This window comes from Westerdykella ornata (genome assembly GCF_010094085.1).
Source record: "Westerdykella ornata strain CBS 379.55 unplaced genomic scaffold EI97scaffold_9, whole genome shotgun sequence".
Classification (NCBI taxonomy): domain Eukaryota; kingdom Fungi; phylum Ascomycota; class Dothideomycetes; order Pleosporales; family Sporormiaceae; genus Westerdykella; species Westerdykella ornata.
In genome coordinates this window covers 531,943-548,085 of record NW_022986859.1, presented here as the reverse complement: position 1 = coordinate 548,085, position 16,143 = coordinate 531,943, and the positions used below count along the sequence as shown (strand labels likewise).

The window sequence follows — 16,143 nt, the reverse complement described above, 5'->3', positions numbered from 1 at the left end:
AGGGAAGATTTATTATTCCAATACGGCTTCTAGAGAGTCTTTGTTGACGGGCGTCAAACGCGTGATAGCCCGCTCATCCATGTACTTTCCAGCTAACGAGCGCGAAACAGAGTTAGACTAACTTCACTATTTCTTCTGCAGCTATGATGGATTCGCGGTTACATGGCACCATGTCCGATATTCTCGTTGTTGTTTAATTAATTACACCCAAGAGCAACACATGATTACTGGCACCTGATCTATGAGAAAGCATTTCGACCTACTAGTAACCGGCGGGTTCAGGCTTCTCTGGAAAATCGGGAGCATCGAAGTTGGAGGCGCAGGCGTGCTTCCAGTTCTTGGGGACGTACTTGTCGACGATGGATTTGAACGCTTCCTATGCTTAAGTCAGCCATGCGTCCAATGAATTAACCCCTTTTGCCAGGGAAATCAGGTGAGACGATAAGGAGATCAAGCTTACCAGCGTGCAAAACGTTGTATCCCCCTCGAGATGGTTCCCCTCCACTCTACACCCAGGAACCTGCATCACGCGGTCATTATACCGAATTCGTACATAATACCCCTCGAGTTCCCGTCTCTGCTTGTCCGAAAGCTCATTCATGGCCTTGCGGCCTATGAACTCCTTCGATGCTGTCAACGACTGCGGTTTCGTCTCCCCGTTCTTTTTGTCATTTCCCCAGCCTCCGAAAAGAGCTGCCCACCACCCGGGATTCGTAGCGTCGAAGTTGCGATTCCCATTGCTGGACGCCAACTGTCCAACCGGTGTGACAGGTTCGATCGCTTTCTCGTTCTCCTCGCCCTCCTCCCGCCTTGTCCTTGCCACGTCTTTCTTCCGGAAGAGTTCAAACGCGATATGGCTCGTAAACGGAGGCCACTTCTCGCCCTCGAACGCGCCCAAACTGGTCAACACGCCCGCAAGCGTCGTATCATGACAACCACTCATGGCAAACTTGATATCCACCTCTCCCCCCCTTCCCCTGCCCCTGCCCCTCCCCACCTCCTCTCCTCCTCCTCTATCCTCCCCACCCACCTCCTCGATCCCAGCCGAGCTATACCTCTCCGCCTTCCCCGCCATCCTACTCACGATATCCCCCATCAAAGCCCCAATACCCAGCGCGCGATACTCAGCAGACTCCTGATACCCGGCAAACCACTCCTCGACGGCAATCCTATCGATGATGTCCCTAGCGCGCTCGTCGTAGAATTCCCGGGGCAGTTTGGTATCCCCTCCATGCGCGTCCGTCGCGTTGATCGTGTCCATGATGCCGCTGAGCCGCGGGTGCGAGTCCACGGCCACTTTGGCCTGGCCCGGCATCCAGCGCGACCACAGTTGGGACAGGTACGCCATGTCGTCGGTGTCGTTCCAGCGGGTGGCGGCGCGTTGGGCGAAGGCCCGCGAGAGGTGCGCGAAGCGTCGGCAGTTGCCGTCGTTGGGGAAGAGGGTTTCGTCGGCGGGCGTGCGGGTGAGGATGGTCGGGGCGGGGAAGGAGGCGGTGCGGGCGGAGAGGGGGTAGAGGCCCCAGAAGGTCTGGTGGGGGGGTGGTGAGTGCGTGGTTGAGGGGGAGGGGGGAAGGATTGATGAATAGAGACTGAGGAAGTAGTGTAGACGAAAGAGCTGTGATGGATTGGAATCAAGGAAATGAAGAGATGGGAAGTGAGTGACATGCTTGACATTGTAGAAAGAGAACGACAGTAGAAAAGAACGTTTGAGGGAAATGAATTGAACGGTTAGAATCGTGTGTGAAGAGGAACCATCGCGGGACAGGGAATGGAATCGTCTACAAAGCAAATAGGAGAACAGAACCATGCCAGACAATCTACCTACCTGTTGAACCGACTCCAGAGCCCGCTTGATGGGCGTCGCTCGCAGGTAGATCATGTCACTGTCGGAGATGAGTTTGGGCATGAAGCCTAGCTGGTCGACATAGAGATGTCGAAGGCGTTGGCCGAGTGCTAGCGTCGTTTCTCGTCCTCTGTCGGTGAGTTCGCCTGGTTGACTACACAGAATCAGCACCAGTACATCCATCTGCGGCTTTGGCTCGGGTAGAATCATACCATACAGCGTCATATTCGCCATTGGGGCCAGCAGCAACGACTTCTCATGTTAGCTTTTCGTTTGCGTAGATAGGACGGACAGCATACCTGGTTCATCGTCTGCTCCAAATGTCTCTATTCTCCGACGATATTTGAGATGGTCCCATTGTGACCAGTCAGTCCCCATAATAACACCCGCTAATTGTTTCGCGGAGTTGCAATATGCCCAGTCTATGTGAGGGATGAATTAGAGAACTGCACTCCATTTCTCGGCCGCACTCACAGGGTGGCAGGCCCGTCTTTTGGCATTGCATTAGTTTCAATCATATATAGCTTAGAAAGACTTGGGTTATCTTACATTTTGGAAGCGTGGTGATACAGGTGTTCGCTCGCCTGAATGCACTTCGTCAGTACCTCCGCCATATGCATAGACTATGATTCGGGCCCTACGAACCATGTCGGAGCAGAATCTGGACCAGCTTCAGCTCGAGTTCTTTGGGGTAGAGCTTTTCAAGCTCTTCCTTTGTATAGGGTTTCCTGGGCATATGCGTAGTCATCGTGCCCGTCCCAATACTCGTATATGCACTTGGATGTAGCTATGTGATTGGGGTCGTACAACAGCAACCCCCCGCCTCGGCAAGTCGTCGCGCCCATTACGGGAACGCTAAACCATATAGGGTAAAACGTTACTTCGGAGGAAGTGCACTTGGCGTGGACTTGGCGCGAACTTCACCTCTGTCGCAACGACTTCCGCACCTCCATTCCCGCAGAACCCATTGAGCGATAATGCTGAGCCCCTACGTGTGCCGCCAATGTAGGGCTCGACTTCTACCACAGATAAGATCCTCCCGGAGCCTACAGTGGCAGCCCAGGGCCACGTTTATATCTCTGCGCAAGATATTCCCTCGAGCGCCTGAACCGCCGAAACCCGATACTACCGACGACCATATAGCGGCACAGGAAAAGCTACGAAAACCTGAAATACCGGTGATACGAGATTCACCAGGCGCTCGCGGACGTAGCCGATATGCGAAATATGCGCCTCGAGAGGTGCTGTCTACAGGGATTGGGCAGCAAGAAGATGTGGCCGACCAAAACCCAGGCGATGTGGGTGCACAGAAAAGCACGCGTATGCCATCGAGGCGAAGCTCGAAGGAAGCGGAAGGTACTCTCGCTGTTGCGCGCGCCTTGAGCCTTGACGATCTGGAGAAAGCATGGCGGGAGTTCAATGCTCTCTACCCATCGAAGTCTCGCAAGACTAAAATGGACGCTGAACTGGACAAAGCGAATTTATGGGGTGGCGGAAGGATCTTCAAGAAGCTACTTGAAAGCATCGTCCGCAGTTTTTGTAAGGGTGCGCCAGTTCCGGCAACGCCTACGCAGGTCCTGTTCAGGTTCGAACAATTGGACCTCTTCGCGTTTGCATCTGAAAACCTCAGACACCCGGAATATTCGAACAGGCTTCGATTCGCATATAACGATGTGATACGGGACCTCACGGACGAAATACTGGCCAAACTATCGCGTACCCGTACCGGCGGCCCAAACTTGGATGGCTTGGTGACGGAGCTCCTTTCCGTTTTTCGCCTCATGTTTCAAGCGGCAGGCCGAAAAAAGCATTCCTTGGATGACCTTGTCGGCGACTGGCGCCTCCTCCCTAAACCTGCAGAAGTAAGGCCGCGTGGCAGCAGTATTGTGGGCCGCCTACACGAGTTTTTCATAGTGCAAATCAGTCCAACGATGGCATTTGCGGCACTCACTTTATTCAGCCTTCAAAATGGCGGGTACGGGAAAGTAAATCTCAGCCGTTCCGTACGAGAGGAGGGCGCACCCTTTGCTGAGTTCGTGGCGTGCCTTTTGCCCTACTCACAGGTGGACGTCGTCTTGCAGCACCTGCACTACCTTCACAGTTATGATGAGTTCCCGGAGGAATTTCTCTTGAGAATAGTAAAATGCGTCAAATCAGCACCTGCTGAGGCTGCTTCGTTATTGAGCTCGAGAGAACAAGCAGAGAAGGCCACCCGGAGAGAGTCAGAGGACCCCATATCCGAGTCCGACGCAGCCATCGCCGTGGAGCAATCCTTACTCAAGCGGATTGCGCGGGCCGTTCAGGAGCAGACGCACAAGGAGCGGCTTGAGCGGCTCTGGGGTGAGACGATCAGAACATATACCACGACGAACAATAAAGTGGCGATTCCGACTACTATCTACAACGCGTTCCTGACCGGCTTCCTGGCACTATATGCAGGTGATAGGTCGATAGCCGTCTGGAACCACATGATCGCGAATGGAGTTACTCCTGATGTGAAATCCTGGACGGCGATGCTTTCGGGATGCGAAAAAGGTCGCGACCTCATCGGCCTGAGATCCACATGGAATAGGATGATTCGATCGGGCACGCAGCCGGATGTCTTCGCTTGGACTGCCTTCATTCACGGGTTGATGTCCCTTCGGCAACTCAATGCTGGTTTCGCTGCCATGGATGAAATGGGAAGGCAATGGCTTGCGGCACAGGAAGCGGAGAAAAGGGCTCCTGCATCGGGGGCGAAGGAGGTATCTGCTCTTACTCCTGATAACAAACCCCCGAAACCCTCTACTGAGATCATCAACGGTGCCGCCTCTGCCATTGCAAGAATCCCGCCAAGGTCCTTGTCCTTCGAGCGGAAGCTACGGGCACTGCAGGAGATCCTCACATGGGCCAAGAACTTCTCAATTCGGCCGGATGTTCGTACCTACAATATCATGATACAACTCAACATCACCGGCAGGGCTTGGCCTACGGTGCACACACTCCTCCAACAGATGGAGGCCGATGGTATCGAGCCCGACGTAGCGACATATACCATGCTAGTCAGCGCAGCATTCGAGAACGAACAGTTCAGTAGCCTCTCGGAAGCCGAGCAAACGGAGCAAGTATCCACCATTCTCTCCGGCCTCGAAGGTCAGGGTCTCAAGCTAAACTCTTACATCTACTCCGCTACCATTGACCGACTCATCAAGGGATATAGCAATTACTCTGCCGTACGAGCCGTCGTGGATCACATGCTTGCACGTAACTGGATCCCTAGCCCGCACATCTACACCTCCCTCATTACGCATTACTTCCGGCAGTCTCCGCCGGATATCCAATCAGTCGATGAGCTCTGGTTCCAGATTATGAAGACGCCCGGCACGCCTACCGACAAAGTTCTATTCGACCGCGTTATCGAGGGCTATGCGTCTGTGGGCGAAATCGGCAAGATGATGGCCGTTCTCACGACGATGTCGATGCACGGCAAGCTGCCTGGTTGGGTTGCCCTGACCGCCGTTGTCCGCGCCCTTGCTGATGCAGGGGATTGGGAACGGGCGCGGAGCGTGGTTCGAGACGTGCAGCATGGCGAGGGTGTCGCTAAGGGGGGCATAACGGGTGGTAGTTATGGGCAGGATCATTTCTGGCATGTCGTCCACAAGCTTGGTGTCATGGACGTGGATGCTGAGTTTAAGCAAGGAGTGGTACCAGACTCCCTGGAGGCTCCTGTCGGCGAGTCGCGATTTGAAGGGAGGTTGGAAGAGGAAGGGTTAGGGAGGAATGGGCAATCTCGGCAGGCGAAGCAGGTGGAAGGCGAGCAGCTGGACGAGAGCGGCGTTATTGGTGGTGTGCCATTGTAACGCACGGGCTGTTTCAAAGCCGTTGTGAAAACTTCCCAAGTAGGTTCTCTCAGATGCACAAGACGGGCTTGGTGGGTTGCAATGTTTGGGTCTGATACTATCTGTTGTACGATAGCTCACCGTGTCAAGAGCGTCTAGCCTCAACCTTTCACATGTAGATAATTCGCAGAGTAATTCTTACAGGCGTTCACCTGTATGAACCCAAACTCCTTCGGCGAAATCGCGGGTCTGTACAAATCTGTACACAGTAAGCACGGTGTATGTTGGAAAGGGAGGTCTATGCGATGCGAGAACCAACGGAGGGTCGGAAAGTAAAGTCCGTGTTGCGGAGTCACGTGATTGCTCAGCTGCCAAGGCCAGCACTGCCACAGGGAGGAGAGCGCTGACGCGGCCTCTCAACACAGGCAACCTCCGACATCCCCCCGACCACAACTCCTCCAATCCGCCCGTCACTCGCAATACCACCCACCTTCACTCGCTCTCAACCGACATCTGGACCTCGCTCTCAACATTCGCCCCGTGACTGAGGACGTTACCTTACCTGCTGCCAACCTTCTTCCTTTGGACACACCCTCCCTCTGTTCCAGGAAGCCAACATGGCTGCGACTGCGGCTGCCTACTTCCCGTCGACCCCCTTCTTCCAGGACCCCAACAATGCCGGCGTTGAAGCATTCGACGAGTTCCTCAACCTCGATGATGCAGTCTCCAACCCGGTGATGGTCACTCAACCGACCCCCTCGTCTTCAGTGTCGGCATCGACAACCGCTGCCAACCTATGGAGCCCGTCAACCGACAGTAACTCGTACCCCATGGGCCCGAGCCGCGACTACGATCACTTCCCCCAGCAGACACCTCTCCCATCCAATTACCTCTTTTCTCCTTCGCAAGATATCGCTAGCCTGATCGACATCAATGGGTGTCCACCCGACGCGATGCAAACGGAGGAATACATTCAGCCCAGCGCGATTACTCGGCCTCCCGCCGCTGGCGTGGGTACTCTTCGTCCCGGCGACCATCAGAAAGCGCTGCTCGCACAGCAACAAGCTCAACAAGCGGCGGCAATGCAGCGACGGCAGTCTCAACAACAGGCTCAAGCGCAGCTGATGGATTCCCACCCTCAGAATACCCACTTCAATGGCGTCAACGATACTGCTGAGCGCACCATTTCTCGTGTCCTGCAACAGTTTCGTCAGGAGGCCCAGAGCTCCACACAGCCTGCCCCGCGACCTGGAGCACAGGATACGAACCGTGAGGAAGATGACCTCGATATGGATGCGGACGAGAAGTTCCTCAATTCTGAGGAGGGCAAAAAGCTCTCATCCAAAGAGCGGCGTCAGCTCAGAAACAAGGTGTCTGCCCGCCATTTCCGCACACGTAGAAAGGGTCAGTCATTATTACACAGTTGCGTGATACTGAGCTAACGAAGATCTAGCTATGATTGAGAGTCTGGAGAACGCCAAGCAAGAGTCGCAGGAGAAGATCAGGCAACTGGAGATGGAGAACCAGCAACTCAGAAAAGAGAATGCGAGCTACCGGGTGCTTCTCGAAGAGCTTATGAGGCAAGGTAGCCTGAACCCACTGGTTGAGCGCATGGCATCGAGTATGCGCGCCGACGCACCAGCACCTTCGCTCGCCCACCTTCCTCTGCCACCCGTCGCGCAGACCTTACCCTCTTCAGTCGGATTTACCACTGACATGAACGCCATGACATCTATGCCATCTGATTCGGCCAACTTGTGGGCGACCCGTTTCCCAGGGCAGAACAATGCGATCCCACAGCCATCTTTCGCGAACATGTCACGGGCTCCGAGCGTGTCTATGTCCAGCGCCACCACCACCCCCTCACCGTCCAGGAACATGTCCCTGGAAAACAACGGGCCATTATCCACTATTTCCGAAGGAGTCCAGGAGAATCCAACCGGTTTGCCCAGATCCGTTAGCATGACGCAGCTTGAGTCACAGCAACTGGGCGTGCTCGCAGGCCAAACCGCAGGTCAGGATCTATTCAACTGGCACCCGTATGACGAAGGAGTCTAATTTCCCCCTTCCCTCAATCCCACAATACCGCGTACAGTTCTTGGCCTCGTTGGAATAACACTCCTGTACGCTTACCTCGCTGCTATACGAATCCAAGATACTATTCCGTTCTTGTAACTTTCTCTTGTTATTTTGGGTGTCGCAAAGGCTCAGTGGACAATCTTGGGCGGCGTACCGCGCGCGTTGGGGTTACAACCTGCTGAAGGATGTTGATTTCAACCTCATAGGAAAGTGTGGGTGAAGCACTTTCGGGGTATAACTCTCCACAGACTCGGATCTCTTTCATATAGTTGATGGGCGTTTTGCGGCTCGTGATCATCCCGAGGGCGGGATATTTTCTTGGGAATCTGTGCAGTAGTCTAGAACTCGAAGAATAGTAGAATTGATACGATCGTATTTCAACCAGAAACCAGAATGCACAGTCTGATGGCAAGTGACTGCAGAATTGCACCCTTTTCCCAACTGGACATGAGGTTGGTATTGCCAAGGAATCTAGTGGACGCATCCCTGCTCGTCTCCGTAAAAAGTGGGAGAAGCCTACGAGAAGCCATCGAATTCTTGAGCGACCTCGTCATGATCACTCCATGAAGTCTCCAAGATAGCATGTAAATGCTTCTGTCTTTCAGTCGCTTGCAAAAGACTCAGCCACATTGGCTCTCACTTTGGCCGCCGGTGGGCGCATCGCAAGCTGCGCTACGCGACTACGCTCTCAGAGGTCCATCTCCACCAGCTCTCGTCGCTGCGCGCCCTGGGATTCACTCCTCAGCAAACTACAGCGCCTTGCTCTCGGGCACATACAGTTGAAGAAGGAATCTCCTGACACCCCTCTGCAGAACGCGACCTCGATCGAGCAACCTGCTACACCAACTGCTACACGTCGTCCACCTGCTTTCAAAGCATGGAAACTGTCCTCACTACGAAAGCCGCTCCTCGCCTCTCACAAGCCTCGTAACGCTTTCTCTCCTAAACTAGAGGACTGGCAGCCTAGGAGAGGCCGCCGAGTTCGAGACAGCTCCATAGAAAGCGCAATGGATGCGACCATCGACATCGCGACAACACCGTCCGCGGATACTCCGGGCACGACGCTGGTACTTAAGACGCCCACGCGGTTCTATGTGTTTGGCAACCAGGCGGAGGGCACGCAGCGCGCGCTCAATGAGGGTGGACATCGTTTGACAAAGGTACAAGATTTCTTCATTACGGGCAAGACCGAATGGAGCAACATTGGAGGACTGCTGGGCATGGCCCTGACGCTGGCCGACGCCAGCGCAACGGCATATGAAAGCGCTATGGAGTCTTACCACAAGAAAAAGAGCAAAGGGACTGCGCCAATACCGCCCAAACTGAACCTTTACGGACCGCCCAACCTCAAGCATGTACTGGCCACTTGTCGAAGGTTCATCTTCAGGAAAGGTCTGCCTCTGGTCGCCACCCAGTACAGCCCTGGGCCGCCGTCGAAGACTGCCGAAGGCGTCATTTCACCCACGTGGGAAGATGAAAACATCCATGTCTGGGCCATGTCTGTTGCGCCGTCACAGGCTCCTGGAGACAATGAAGACATTGAAGCTGCGCTCGCCTTCAGCAGGCAACGCTACGATGCGACACTCAATCAGTTCGACGACCACAAACCCAAGCCGGATGGAGAAAGTGACGCGGAGAGGGAAATAAGATACGACCAAATCCGGACTGAGGTACTCGGCCACATGTTCGACTCAGCATGGAGCTTCGATACGCTGGTTGAACACCATATTTCCGAGGTCGAGATGCCCACAGTGATGTACCTGAGGAACCAGGAGACTGGACAACTCGAAAAGTACAATGGCCCAATGCCCGGCGGCGCTGAACCGCTACCAGATATCAAAGTGCTGACACGCACGCCATGGCCTGGAGCCACGGTGCTGAGCCTTCCACCCACGAAACCGGCTTTAGAAGCGGTCTCCTATATCGTACGCACTCGGAAGGTGAGAGGCAAATTCGATGTAACCCGAGCTAGAAGCCTTGGGTTGCGGGACGGCCGTGCATACGCCATTCTTACCAGCGGCACTCCTGTCGAAAACGACAAAGGAGAGACCATCACGCCCGACATGGTGCTGGGCCCGGACAGGCCAGGCCAAGGAGTTGCCATCTTGGATGTTCCTTCGGTCGGCCATCTCGAATCGCTCATCCAGAGGGAGGAGTTCACGTCTAGCGGCGTCATGTCTGGAATTCGTGCCTTCGTGTGGATTCTGGGACCCGGCGTGTCAAGACATCCAACGTTGAAAGACTTCATGCACAAGTTTGACCAGGTCCAACATGTCATATCATCGGCAGACGAGGCTCCAAATCGGGTAGCGTTGCAGTCGGTAGCAAGGCAGACAATACAATTGAAGCAGATTGACCCGGCCAGCTACAATGTCCCCGTTCATGACGTCTCCACAATCCCGCAGAAGCGCCTAAATGGAGAGGTCCCTCAAGAGGGCCAGCCGTTGTCAAACGTCATGATTGCCGAACGAGGTCTCAGATTCCGTCTGATGCCGAACTGGGAGATCCGCACGGATGAGATCAAACCCGACCTGGATGTCTCGTCCATTGAAGCTTCCACCTCGCCCAGTATCCTTGAATCGGCAGAGCAGGCGCGAGAGAACATTGCACGCGACAAAGACAGTTTGCTGGCGTGGCGGCAATTACTGGCCAGGCCCGACACGGAGATCATAACGCTGGGTACGGGTTCTGCGCTCCCATCAAAGTACAGGAATGTGTCGGCGACGTTAGTCCGGGTCCCAGGCATAGGCAACTATCTCCTCGACTGTGGAGAGAATACGCTGGGCCAGCTGCGACGGGTCTTTGAACCGGACGAGCTGATCGAGGTACTACGCGACCTACGCATGATATGGATCAGCCACCTGCACGCAGACCACCATCTCGGAATCACATCCGTGATCAAAGCCTGGTATGCCGTCGTGCACAACAGTGTACCATGTCCCACGCCTCCCACCATGCCGGATATATCAGACTCTCTGCAACTCTATGGACTGTCAGTCGTCTCCCACGACGGCATGCTCAAGTGGCTCCGCGAGTACTCGGCCGTCGAGGACTTTGGCTATAGCCGCATCCTCCCCCTACAGATCACACCATTCGCACCCGCATCCGGCTCCCCCTCCACTCTAAGCCTCTGGCCCGGCAATGGCCGCGAGGTCTACAAAGGCGAGCACACACTGCAAAGAAAAGACTACGAAGCCGTGCTCGGCCTCTCCGACATCCAAGCCTGCCGGGTCGCGCACTGCTACGGCGCCATGGCCGTAACACTTACATTCCCGGACGCACCGGAGGACGCCCAATCCGACCCTCCCAAAAAGCCTCTAAAAATCTCCTACTCGGGCGATTGCCGGCCCAGCGGGCAATTCGCTCAAATGGGGCGCGACACGACGGTCCTCATCCACGAAGCGACGTTTGACGACGAGATGCAGGCGGATGCGAAGAAGAAGAAGCATTCGACGACGTCGGAGGCGCTGGGGATCGGCGCGTCGATGGGTGCGAAGGCGGTCGTGCTCACGCATTTCAGCCAGCGGTATCAGCGGATTCCGGTCCTGGAGACGGTGGATATGGACCAGGGTGAGGGTGTAGCGGCGGATGTGTTGGATGCTGAGGCTATTGCGACGGAGGATCCGCCTGAGGAGGAGGAAGGGGAGGCGGATGCGGATGTGGAGATGGGAGAAGCGGGTGTGGATGTGAAGGGTACGATTTCGGGGGGTGCGGAGCCCGCTCTTCCTACCGATCAGGTGGTGGCGCCGTCCAAGGAGAAGGTGATCAAGGTGCGGGCGAAGGATATGAAGGTTGCGGTGGCGTTTGACTATATGAGGTTAAGGATCGGGGAGATTGCGCGGTTCGGGTATTACAATGCTGCGTTGAATCGGTTGTTGTCCGAAGAGGAGGAAAAGGGGGAGGAGAAGGACGGAGGAGCGGGCGTGGGGGAAGAGGAGGGGAAGGTGAATGGGAATGGGAAGAAGACGAGTCCCAAGCAAGGGGGTGGGGAGAGGAAGAAGAAGGCGAAGAGGAGGAATTGAGGGGGATGTGTAGGATGGGTGTATGAATATGGATATCGTCGAGAGCTATGGTGTTGGACGGGCGGAGACTCATATAGAACTCGGAGTTTAGGTCCTTCAATCATGAACATTTAGATCAGTAGCTCCTCTGTTCGACTCGTCTCCTGCGTACATACATTTCCTCCGCGAAATGACGACCTGCATGTTTCCCATCAAGCCCTTGATCTTCGGGACCTGTGAATAGGATGTACTCTATCCGAGTGATTATGTAAGTCCCCTTAACACCCCGGCGCACCTCCGCATCCCTCTAACCGCAAACGGCAACATGTTACCTCAATTCAACCTCGGCCTACGCTCTCCCCGCGTCTCACCACCACCACCAGACCACTCCACATATCCCACCAAGATGCCTCGTCCCATCTATACCAATACAGCACCCCTACTGCTCCTCCGAAATCCTCAGAGATGACCACAACTACCGCCGCACCAAAAGAACCCGCAAAATGGCAGCTCATCGCCTGGGCCAAGCGCGACGAGCGCCTCTCGCGCATCCCGCCCGAATGGATCCTTCCTTTCTCTCCCTCGCCGGATACCCGGACATGCCTCGATGTGCCGCGGACGTGCGGGTTGCTGAGCGAGGAAGAGCTGAGGATCACGGAGGCGTACGATGCGACTGCGCTGGCGGGGGCGATTCGTGCGAGGGAGGTTAGGTGTGTGGATGTTGTAAGGGCGTTTTGTAAGGTCTGTAGATTCTTTTTGTCTTTTTGTCTGGGTAAGGTTATGGGGTATGAGTTATGAGTTATTGGTCTGGGATTGGGTTGGATGTGGGTTTGGAAAGTTGGAAGTGGACGATGGATTGAGTGCTGATGGAATTGAGTGCTGATGGAATTGAGTGCTGATGGAATTGAGTGCTGATGGAATTGAGTGCTGATGGAATTGGTACAGCGAGCAGCCATCGCTCAGCAACTTACAAACTGTCTCACGGAAATCATGTTCGACGACGCGCTCGCTCGAGCAGCGGAACTAGACGCCCATATCGACGCCGGAAACCCGCCGCTGGGTCCCCTCCACGGCGTCCCTGTTTCCCTAAAAGATACGTTCAAAGTCAAGGGCTACGACGCCTCAATCGGCATCGCGGCATTGGCGTTCAAACCAGCGCAGGAGAACTCCGTGCTCGTCGAGTGTCTCCTGAAAGCTGGCGCGGTGCTGTATTGCAAGACGCAGGTGCCGCAGACGTGAGTGACTCTGCATCGTATCATAACGTAAAAGGGGGGGTGGTGGTTAGGTATTTATGTAAGGGAAACTAACAACCAGACCCAGACTCATGGCCCTCGACTCGCACAACAACGTCTTCGGCCGCTGCATCAACCCTTTCAACTCCCTCGCCACGGCAGGCGGCTCCTCAGGCGGCGAAGGCGCCCTACTCGCCCTGCGCGGCTCCATCCTAGGCGTGGGCACCGACGTCGGCGGCTCCATCCGCATCCCCGCCATGTGCAACGGCACGTACGGCATCAAGCCCAGCTGGCAGCGCATGCCCTTCGCCGGCCAGGAAACTGGGGCTCCGCCTGCAATGGCCAAGCTGGGGATACCAGCTAGTGCGGGACCGCTGGCGCACTCGGTGCGCGACTTGCAGCTCTTCCTCGAAGCCGTCGCGGGGCAGGAACCGTGGAGGTGGGATCCGGATGTTGTGCCTTCGCCTTGGAGTTCCTTGTCGTCTTTCTACGATGCGTCTGGGAAGAGGGGGAGGAGGAGATTGCGCATCGGCGTCGTCCGCCGCGACGGCGTCACAGAGCCGCACCCGCCCATCCTGCGCCTCCTCGACGAAGTCAGTTCGAAGCTGCGCGATGCAGGCATGCACGTCGTCGACATGGACATCACGCCCTTATTCTCGCAGTGCCAATCGCTCGCCAACGCCCTCTTCGGCATCGACGGCGGGAACCACATGTTCGACCTGCTCGAAGCCACGGGGGAGCCCCTGTCGCCGTGGCTCGCGACGCGGCTGCGACGCAAACCGGTCGTGCCGCTGGAGAAGGTGCGGGAAATGCAGGCGAGGCGGGAGGAGCTGCAGAGGAGGTTTCTGGGGATTTGGAAGACGGCGACGGCGACGGGGGAAGAGGAGCAGATTGATGCGTTGGTTTGTCCCGTGGCGCCGCATGCCGTGCCGCCCGTCGATCGGTGGAATGCCGTCGGGTATACGAGTTCGTTTGTTTTGCTGGATTATCCGGCTGGTGTTGTGCCTGTGAGGAGGTTCGAAAAGGGGGATATGGTGGGGGAGATGTCTGGGAAAGAGGAAGGAAAGGGGAGTTGGAATCGGGCGAATCGGGCGCTTTGTAAGTGGTGGATTTGTTTTTCTTTTGTGAAGATTTTGGGGTTTTTGAAAGTGCTAATACTGCTGGATTGTAGGGACGGACTTTGATCGGAGCGTGTATATCGGTACGCCGCTGTGTGTGCAGGTTGTGGTGCCGAAGCTGGAGGAGAGGAAGTTGGTTGAGGCGATGAGTGCGATTGATGAGGCTATCAAGGGGGAGGGGAAGGGGGTGGCGGCCAGGTTGTAGATGTAGTGTCTACACGCAGATTTTAGGGCGTTGAGATACCCAAAGAAAATGACCGATGATGCAATTCTATATGCTCTTTTCCAAATCTATCAATCATCCCTCCTCAGACAATCACATTAATAGGCCTCCCACCCACCCACGCCTCAACCGTCTCCTTCAAGATCCCCCCCAGATTCCTCAACGTCCGCTCCGCGAACCACGCCAGGTGCGGCGTCACCGTGACATTCAACCCCTCGGCCTCGTCGCTCAACAAGGGACTGTCCTCCTCGCCCTCGGCGGGTTCCACAGCTAGTACATCCGTGGCGTAACCCGCGATGCGGCGCTCGCGCAGGGCGGCCATGACGGCGGCTTCGTCGACGATGCCGCCGCGGGAGATGTTGACGATGAGGGTGTGGGGGGAGAGGAGGGCGAGTTCTGGGTCGGAGATGAGGTTGAGGGTGGAAGGGGTGCGGGGGAGGGAGAGGACGAGGACGGTGGAAAGGCGGAGGACGGTGGTGAAGGGGAGGCGGGTGGGGTTGTCGGAGGTTTCGGTTTCGGAGAAGGGGGGGATGATGTCTTCGTCTTGGTCTTGGTCTTCCTCCTTTTCCACTTTTTCCTCTGCATCGCTCCTAGTCTCCCCGTCCACTACTGGATCCGTGTCAACGACCTCGCCCTTCCTCCCCGAAACAACCACCCGCATCCCCAACCCTCTCGCGAGTTTCGCAATCCTCCTCCCCAACCCACCATAACCCACCACACCCATTACCTCCTCCTGACACGTCAACGGCGGCCTCCTCCCCCACCCCTTTCCCTCTTCCCCTTCCCCTTCCACCCCCGTCTCCATCCACATCTTCAAACTCCCCCTCTCCTTCCACACACTCGGCCTCTTTCTATCCCTCACCATCCGATCCAGCAGCACCGTCCGCCTCCTCGCCGCGAAATACAACCCAATGGCGTGCTCGCTGACGGCATCGAGGTTCGCGCCGGGGCAATTGACGACGCGGATGCCGCGGGCGGCGCAGGCGGCGAGGTCGACGGGGTCGGTGCCCGTGGCCATGATGGCGATGAGGTGGAGGTTTGGGGTGCAGGTGGGGTCGAGGAGGAGGGAAGCAGGGAGGCGGATGGTGGTGACGATGAGGATGGTTGCCGGGTGGATGCGGGTGGCGAGGAGGGTGGGGGGCGTGGTGGGGTATGTGGTTAGGGTGTAGGTCGTTCCCGGGGGGAAGGAGAAGGAGGACGGGAGGGGTTGGTGGACGGTTTCGAGGGCGACGATGTGGTGGTGCATTGTGGTGGGGGAAGGCGTAGTGTGGTAACGACTGATGAATGATGGTTTGCTAAAGAGAATAAAAGGTCTTGATAGCTCTTGAGATCTTGAGAAGGGTATGTCGGACTGTATGAGGAGAGAAGTGAGAAGATGAGGAAGAAGAGAAGTGCTAAAAGATGACATCCATTTTACTTCCTACCTGCATGCAACTAGTCACCCGCAAGGGCGTGTTGCTAATTCTTTACTCCGTACTCCGTACACCCCGCCAATCCCCATCCTGCGGGATGAAGATGCCAGTTTATAAAGCTTACAGACAATCTTTTTCCCATGGTCGCACACTTTCCAATCACGGTGTCGTCCAACATCGGAAATACATGTCTCCGGACAATCATCTTGAGTGTCAGCCACCCCCACCATCTTCCGGCGCGACACTCGAAACACCGCCACGCAGAATGCATGCCGAGGTTAGACCATGCCAAGCTCCAAAACTATTCTAAAGATCACGTGCAAGAAATATTACACTAGCTGAAAAGGTTAAAGCAGGATTAGTTTGGGTTATACTGTGGTATCAGGGGTAAATATTTGACATTCGCCACCTAGTGAC

The 16,143-nt window shown here is 55.8% G+C and overlaps 6 protein-coding genes across 6 annotated transcripts; 4 read left to right on the top strand and 2 right to left on the bottom strand.

Moving 5' to 3' along the window:
• Window positions 1-137: 137 nt before the first annotated feature.
• Window positions 138-2,644, bottom strand: EI97DRAFT_397769 (phosphoglycerate mutase-like protein). Its single transcript, XM_033796370.1, has 9 exons — window positions 2,489-2,644; window positions 2,393-2,427; window positions 2,318-2,333; window positions 2,143-2,265; window positions 2,056-2,095; window positions 1,826-1,997; window positions 824-1,528; window positions 461-790; window positions 138-376 (listed from the first exon to the last, which is right to left on the bottom strand). The coding sequence occupies exons 1-9, from the start codon at window positions 2,589-2,591 to the stop codon at window positions 263-265; spliced, it is 1,638 nt and encodes a 545-aa protein (XP_033654368.1). The 5' UTR covers window positions 2,592-2,644; the 3' UTR covers window positions 138-262.
• Window positions 2,645-2,789: 145 nt separating this feature from the next.
• On the top strand, window positions 2,790-5,875 carry EI97DRAFT_433061 (uncharacterized protein). Its single transcript, XM_033798310.1, has one exon. It carries the CDS (start codon window positions 2,821-2,823, stop codon window positions 5,680-5,682), a length of 2,862 nt encoding a protein of 953 aa, XP_033654367.1. The 5' UTR covers window positions 2,790-2,820; the 3' UTR covers window positions 5,683-5,875.
• A 325-nt stretch (window positions 5,876-6,200) lies between these two features.
• On the top strand, window positions 6,201-8,128 carry EI97DRAFT_433060 (uncharacterized protein). The gene is made up of 2 exons (XM_033798309.1): window positions 6,201-7,065; window positions 7,115-8,128. Exons 1-2 carry the CDS (start codon window positions 6,279-6,281, stop codon window positions 7,717-7,719), a joined length of 1,392 nt encoding a protein of 463 aa, XP_033654366.1. The 5' UTR covers window positions 6,201-6,278; the 3' UTR covers window positions 7,720-8,128.
• A 147-nt stretch (window positions 8,129-8,275) lies between these two features.
• EI97DRAFT_433059 (uncharacterized protein) lies at window positions 8,276-11,864 on the top strand. The gene has a single exon (XM_033798308.1). It carries the CDS (start codon window positions 8,748-8,750, stop codon window positions 11,760-11,762), a length of 3,015 nt encoding a protein of 1,004 aa, XP_033654365.1. The 5' UTR covers window positions 8,276-8,747; the 3' UTR covers window positions 11,763-11,864.
• Window positions 11,865-12,358: 494 nt separating this feature from the next.
• EI97DRAFT_433058 (amidase signature enzyme) lies at window positions 12,359-14,355 on the top strand. The gene is made up of 3 exons (XM_033798307.1): window positions 12,359-12,976; window positions 13,062-14,071; window positions 14,145-14,355. The coding sequence occupies exons 1-3, from the start codon at window positions 12,732-12,734 to the stop codon at window positions 14,294-14,296; spliced, it is 1,407 nt and encodes a 468-aa protein (XP_033654364.1). The 5' UTR covers window positions 12,359-12,731; the 3' UTR covers window positions 14,297-14,355.
• On the bottom strand, window positions 14,352-15,876 carry EI97DRAFT_433057 (uncharacterized protein). Its single transcript, XM_033798306.1, has one exon. The coding sequence runs from the start codon at window positions 15,558-15,560 to the stop codon at window positions 14,400-14,402; it is 1,161 nt and encodes a 386-aa protein (XP_033654363.1). The 5' UTR covers window positions 15,561-15,876; the 3' UTR covers window positions 14,352-14,399.
• Window positions 15,877-16,143: the final 267 nt, after the last annotated feature.

Bases quoted from the DNA above. Each gene is read 5' to 3' on its own strand.
- EI97DRAFT_433057 (XM_033798306.1), bottom strand. From the start codon at position 15,560: ATGCACCACCACATCGTCGCCCTCGAAACCGTCCACCAACCCCTCCCG.
- EI97DRAFT_433060 (XM_033798309.1), top strand. From the start codon at position 6,279: ATGGCTGCGACTGCGGCTGCCTACTTCCCGTCGACCCCCTTCTTCCAG. The intron at 7,066-7,114 runs GTCAGTCATTAT...ACGAAGATCTAG, and splicing joins TTTCCGCACACGTAGAAAGG to CTATGATTGAGAGTCTGGAG.
- EI97DRAFT_397769 (XM_033796370.1), bottom strand. From the start codon at position 2,591: ATGACTACGCATATGCCCAGGAAACCCTATACAAAGGAAGAGCTTGAA. The intron at 2,096-2,142 runs GTATGCTGTCCG...TAACATGAGAAG, and splicing joins TGGAGCAGACGATGAACCAG to TCGTTGCTGCTGGCCCCAAT. The intron at 1,529-1,825 runs GTAGGTAGATTG...CCCCCCCACCAG, and splicing joins CTCTGGAGTCGGTTCAACAG to ACCTTCTGGGGCCTCTACCC.
- EI97DRAFT_433059 (XM_033798308.1), top strand. From the start codon at position 8,748: ATGGATGCGACCATCGACATCGCGACAACACCGTCCGCGGATACTCCG.
- EI97DRAFT_433058 (XM_033798307.1), top strand. From the start codon at position 12,732: ATGTTCGACGACGCGCTCGCTCGAGCAGCGGAACTAGACGCCCATATC. The intron at 12,977-13,061 runs GTGAGTGACTCT...AACCAGACCCAG, and splicing joins AAGACGCAGGTGCCGCAGAC to ACTCATGGCCCTCGACTCGC. The intron at 14,072-14,144 runs GTAAGTGGTGGA...GCTGGATTGTAG, and splicing joins TCGGGCGAATCGGGCGCTTT to GGACGGACTTTGATCGGAGC.
- EI97DRAFT_433061 (XM_033798310.1), top strand. From the start codon at position 2,821: ATGCTGAGCCCCTACGTGTGCCGCCAATGTAGGGCTCGACTTCTACCA.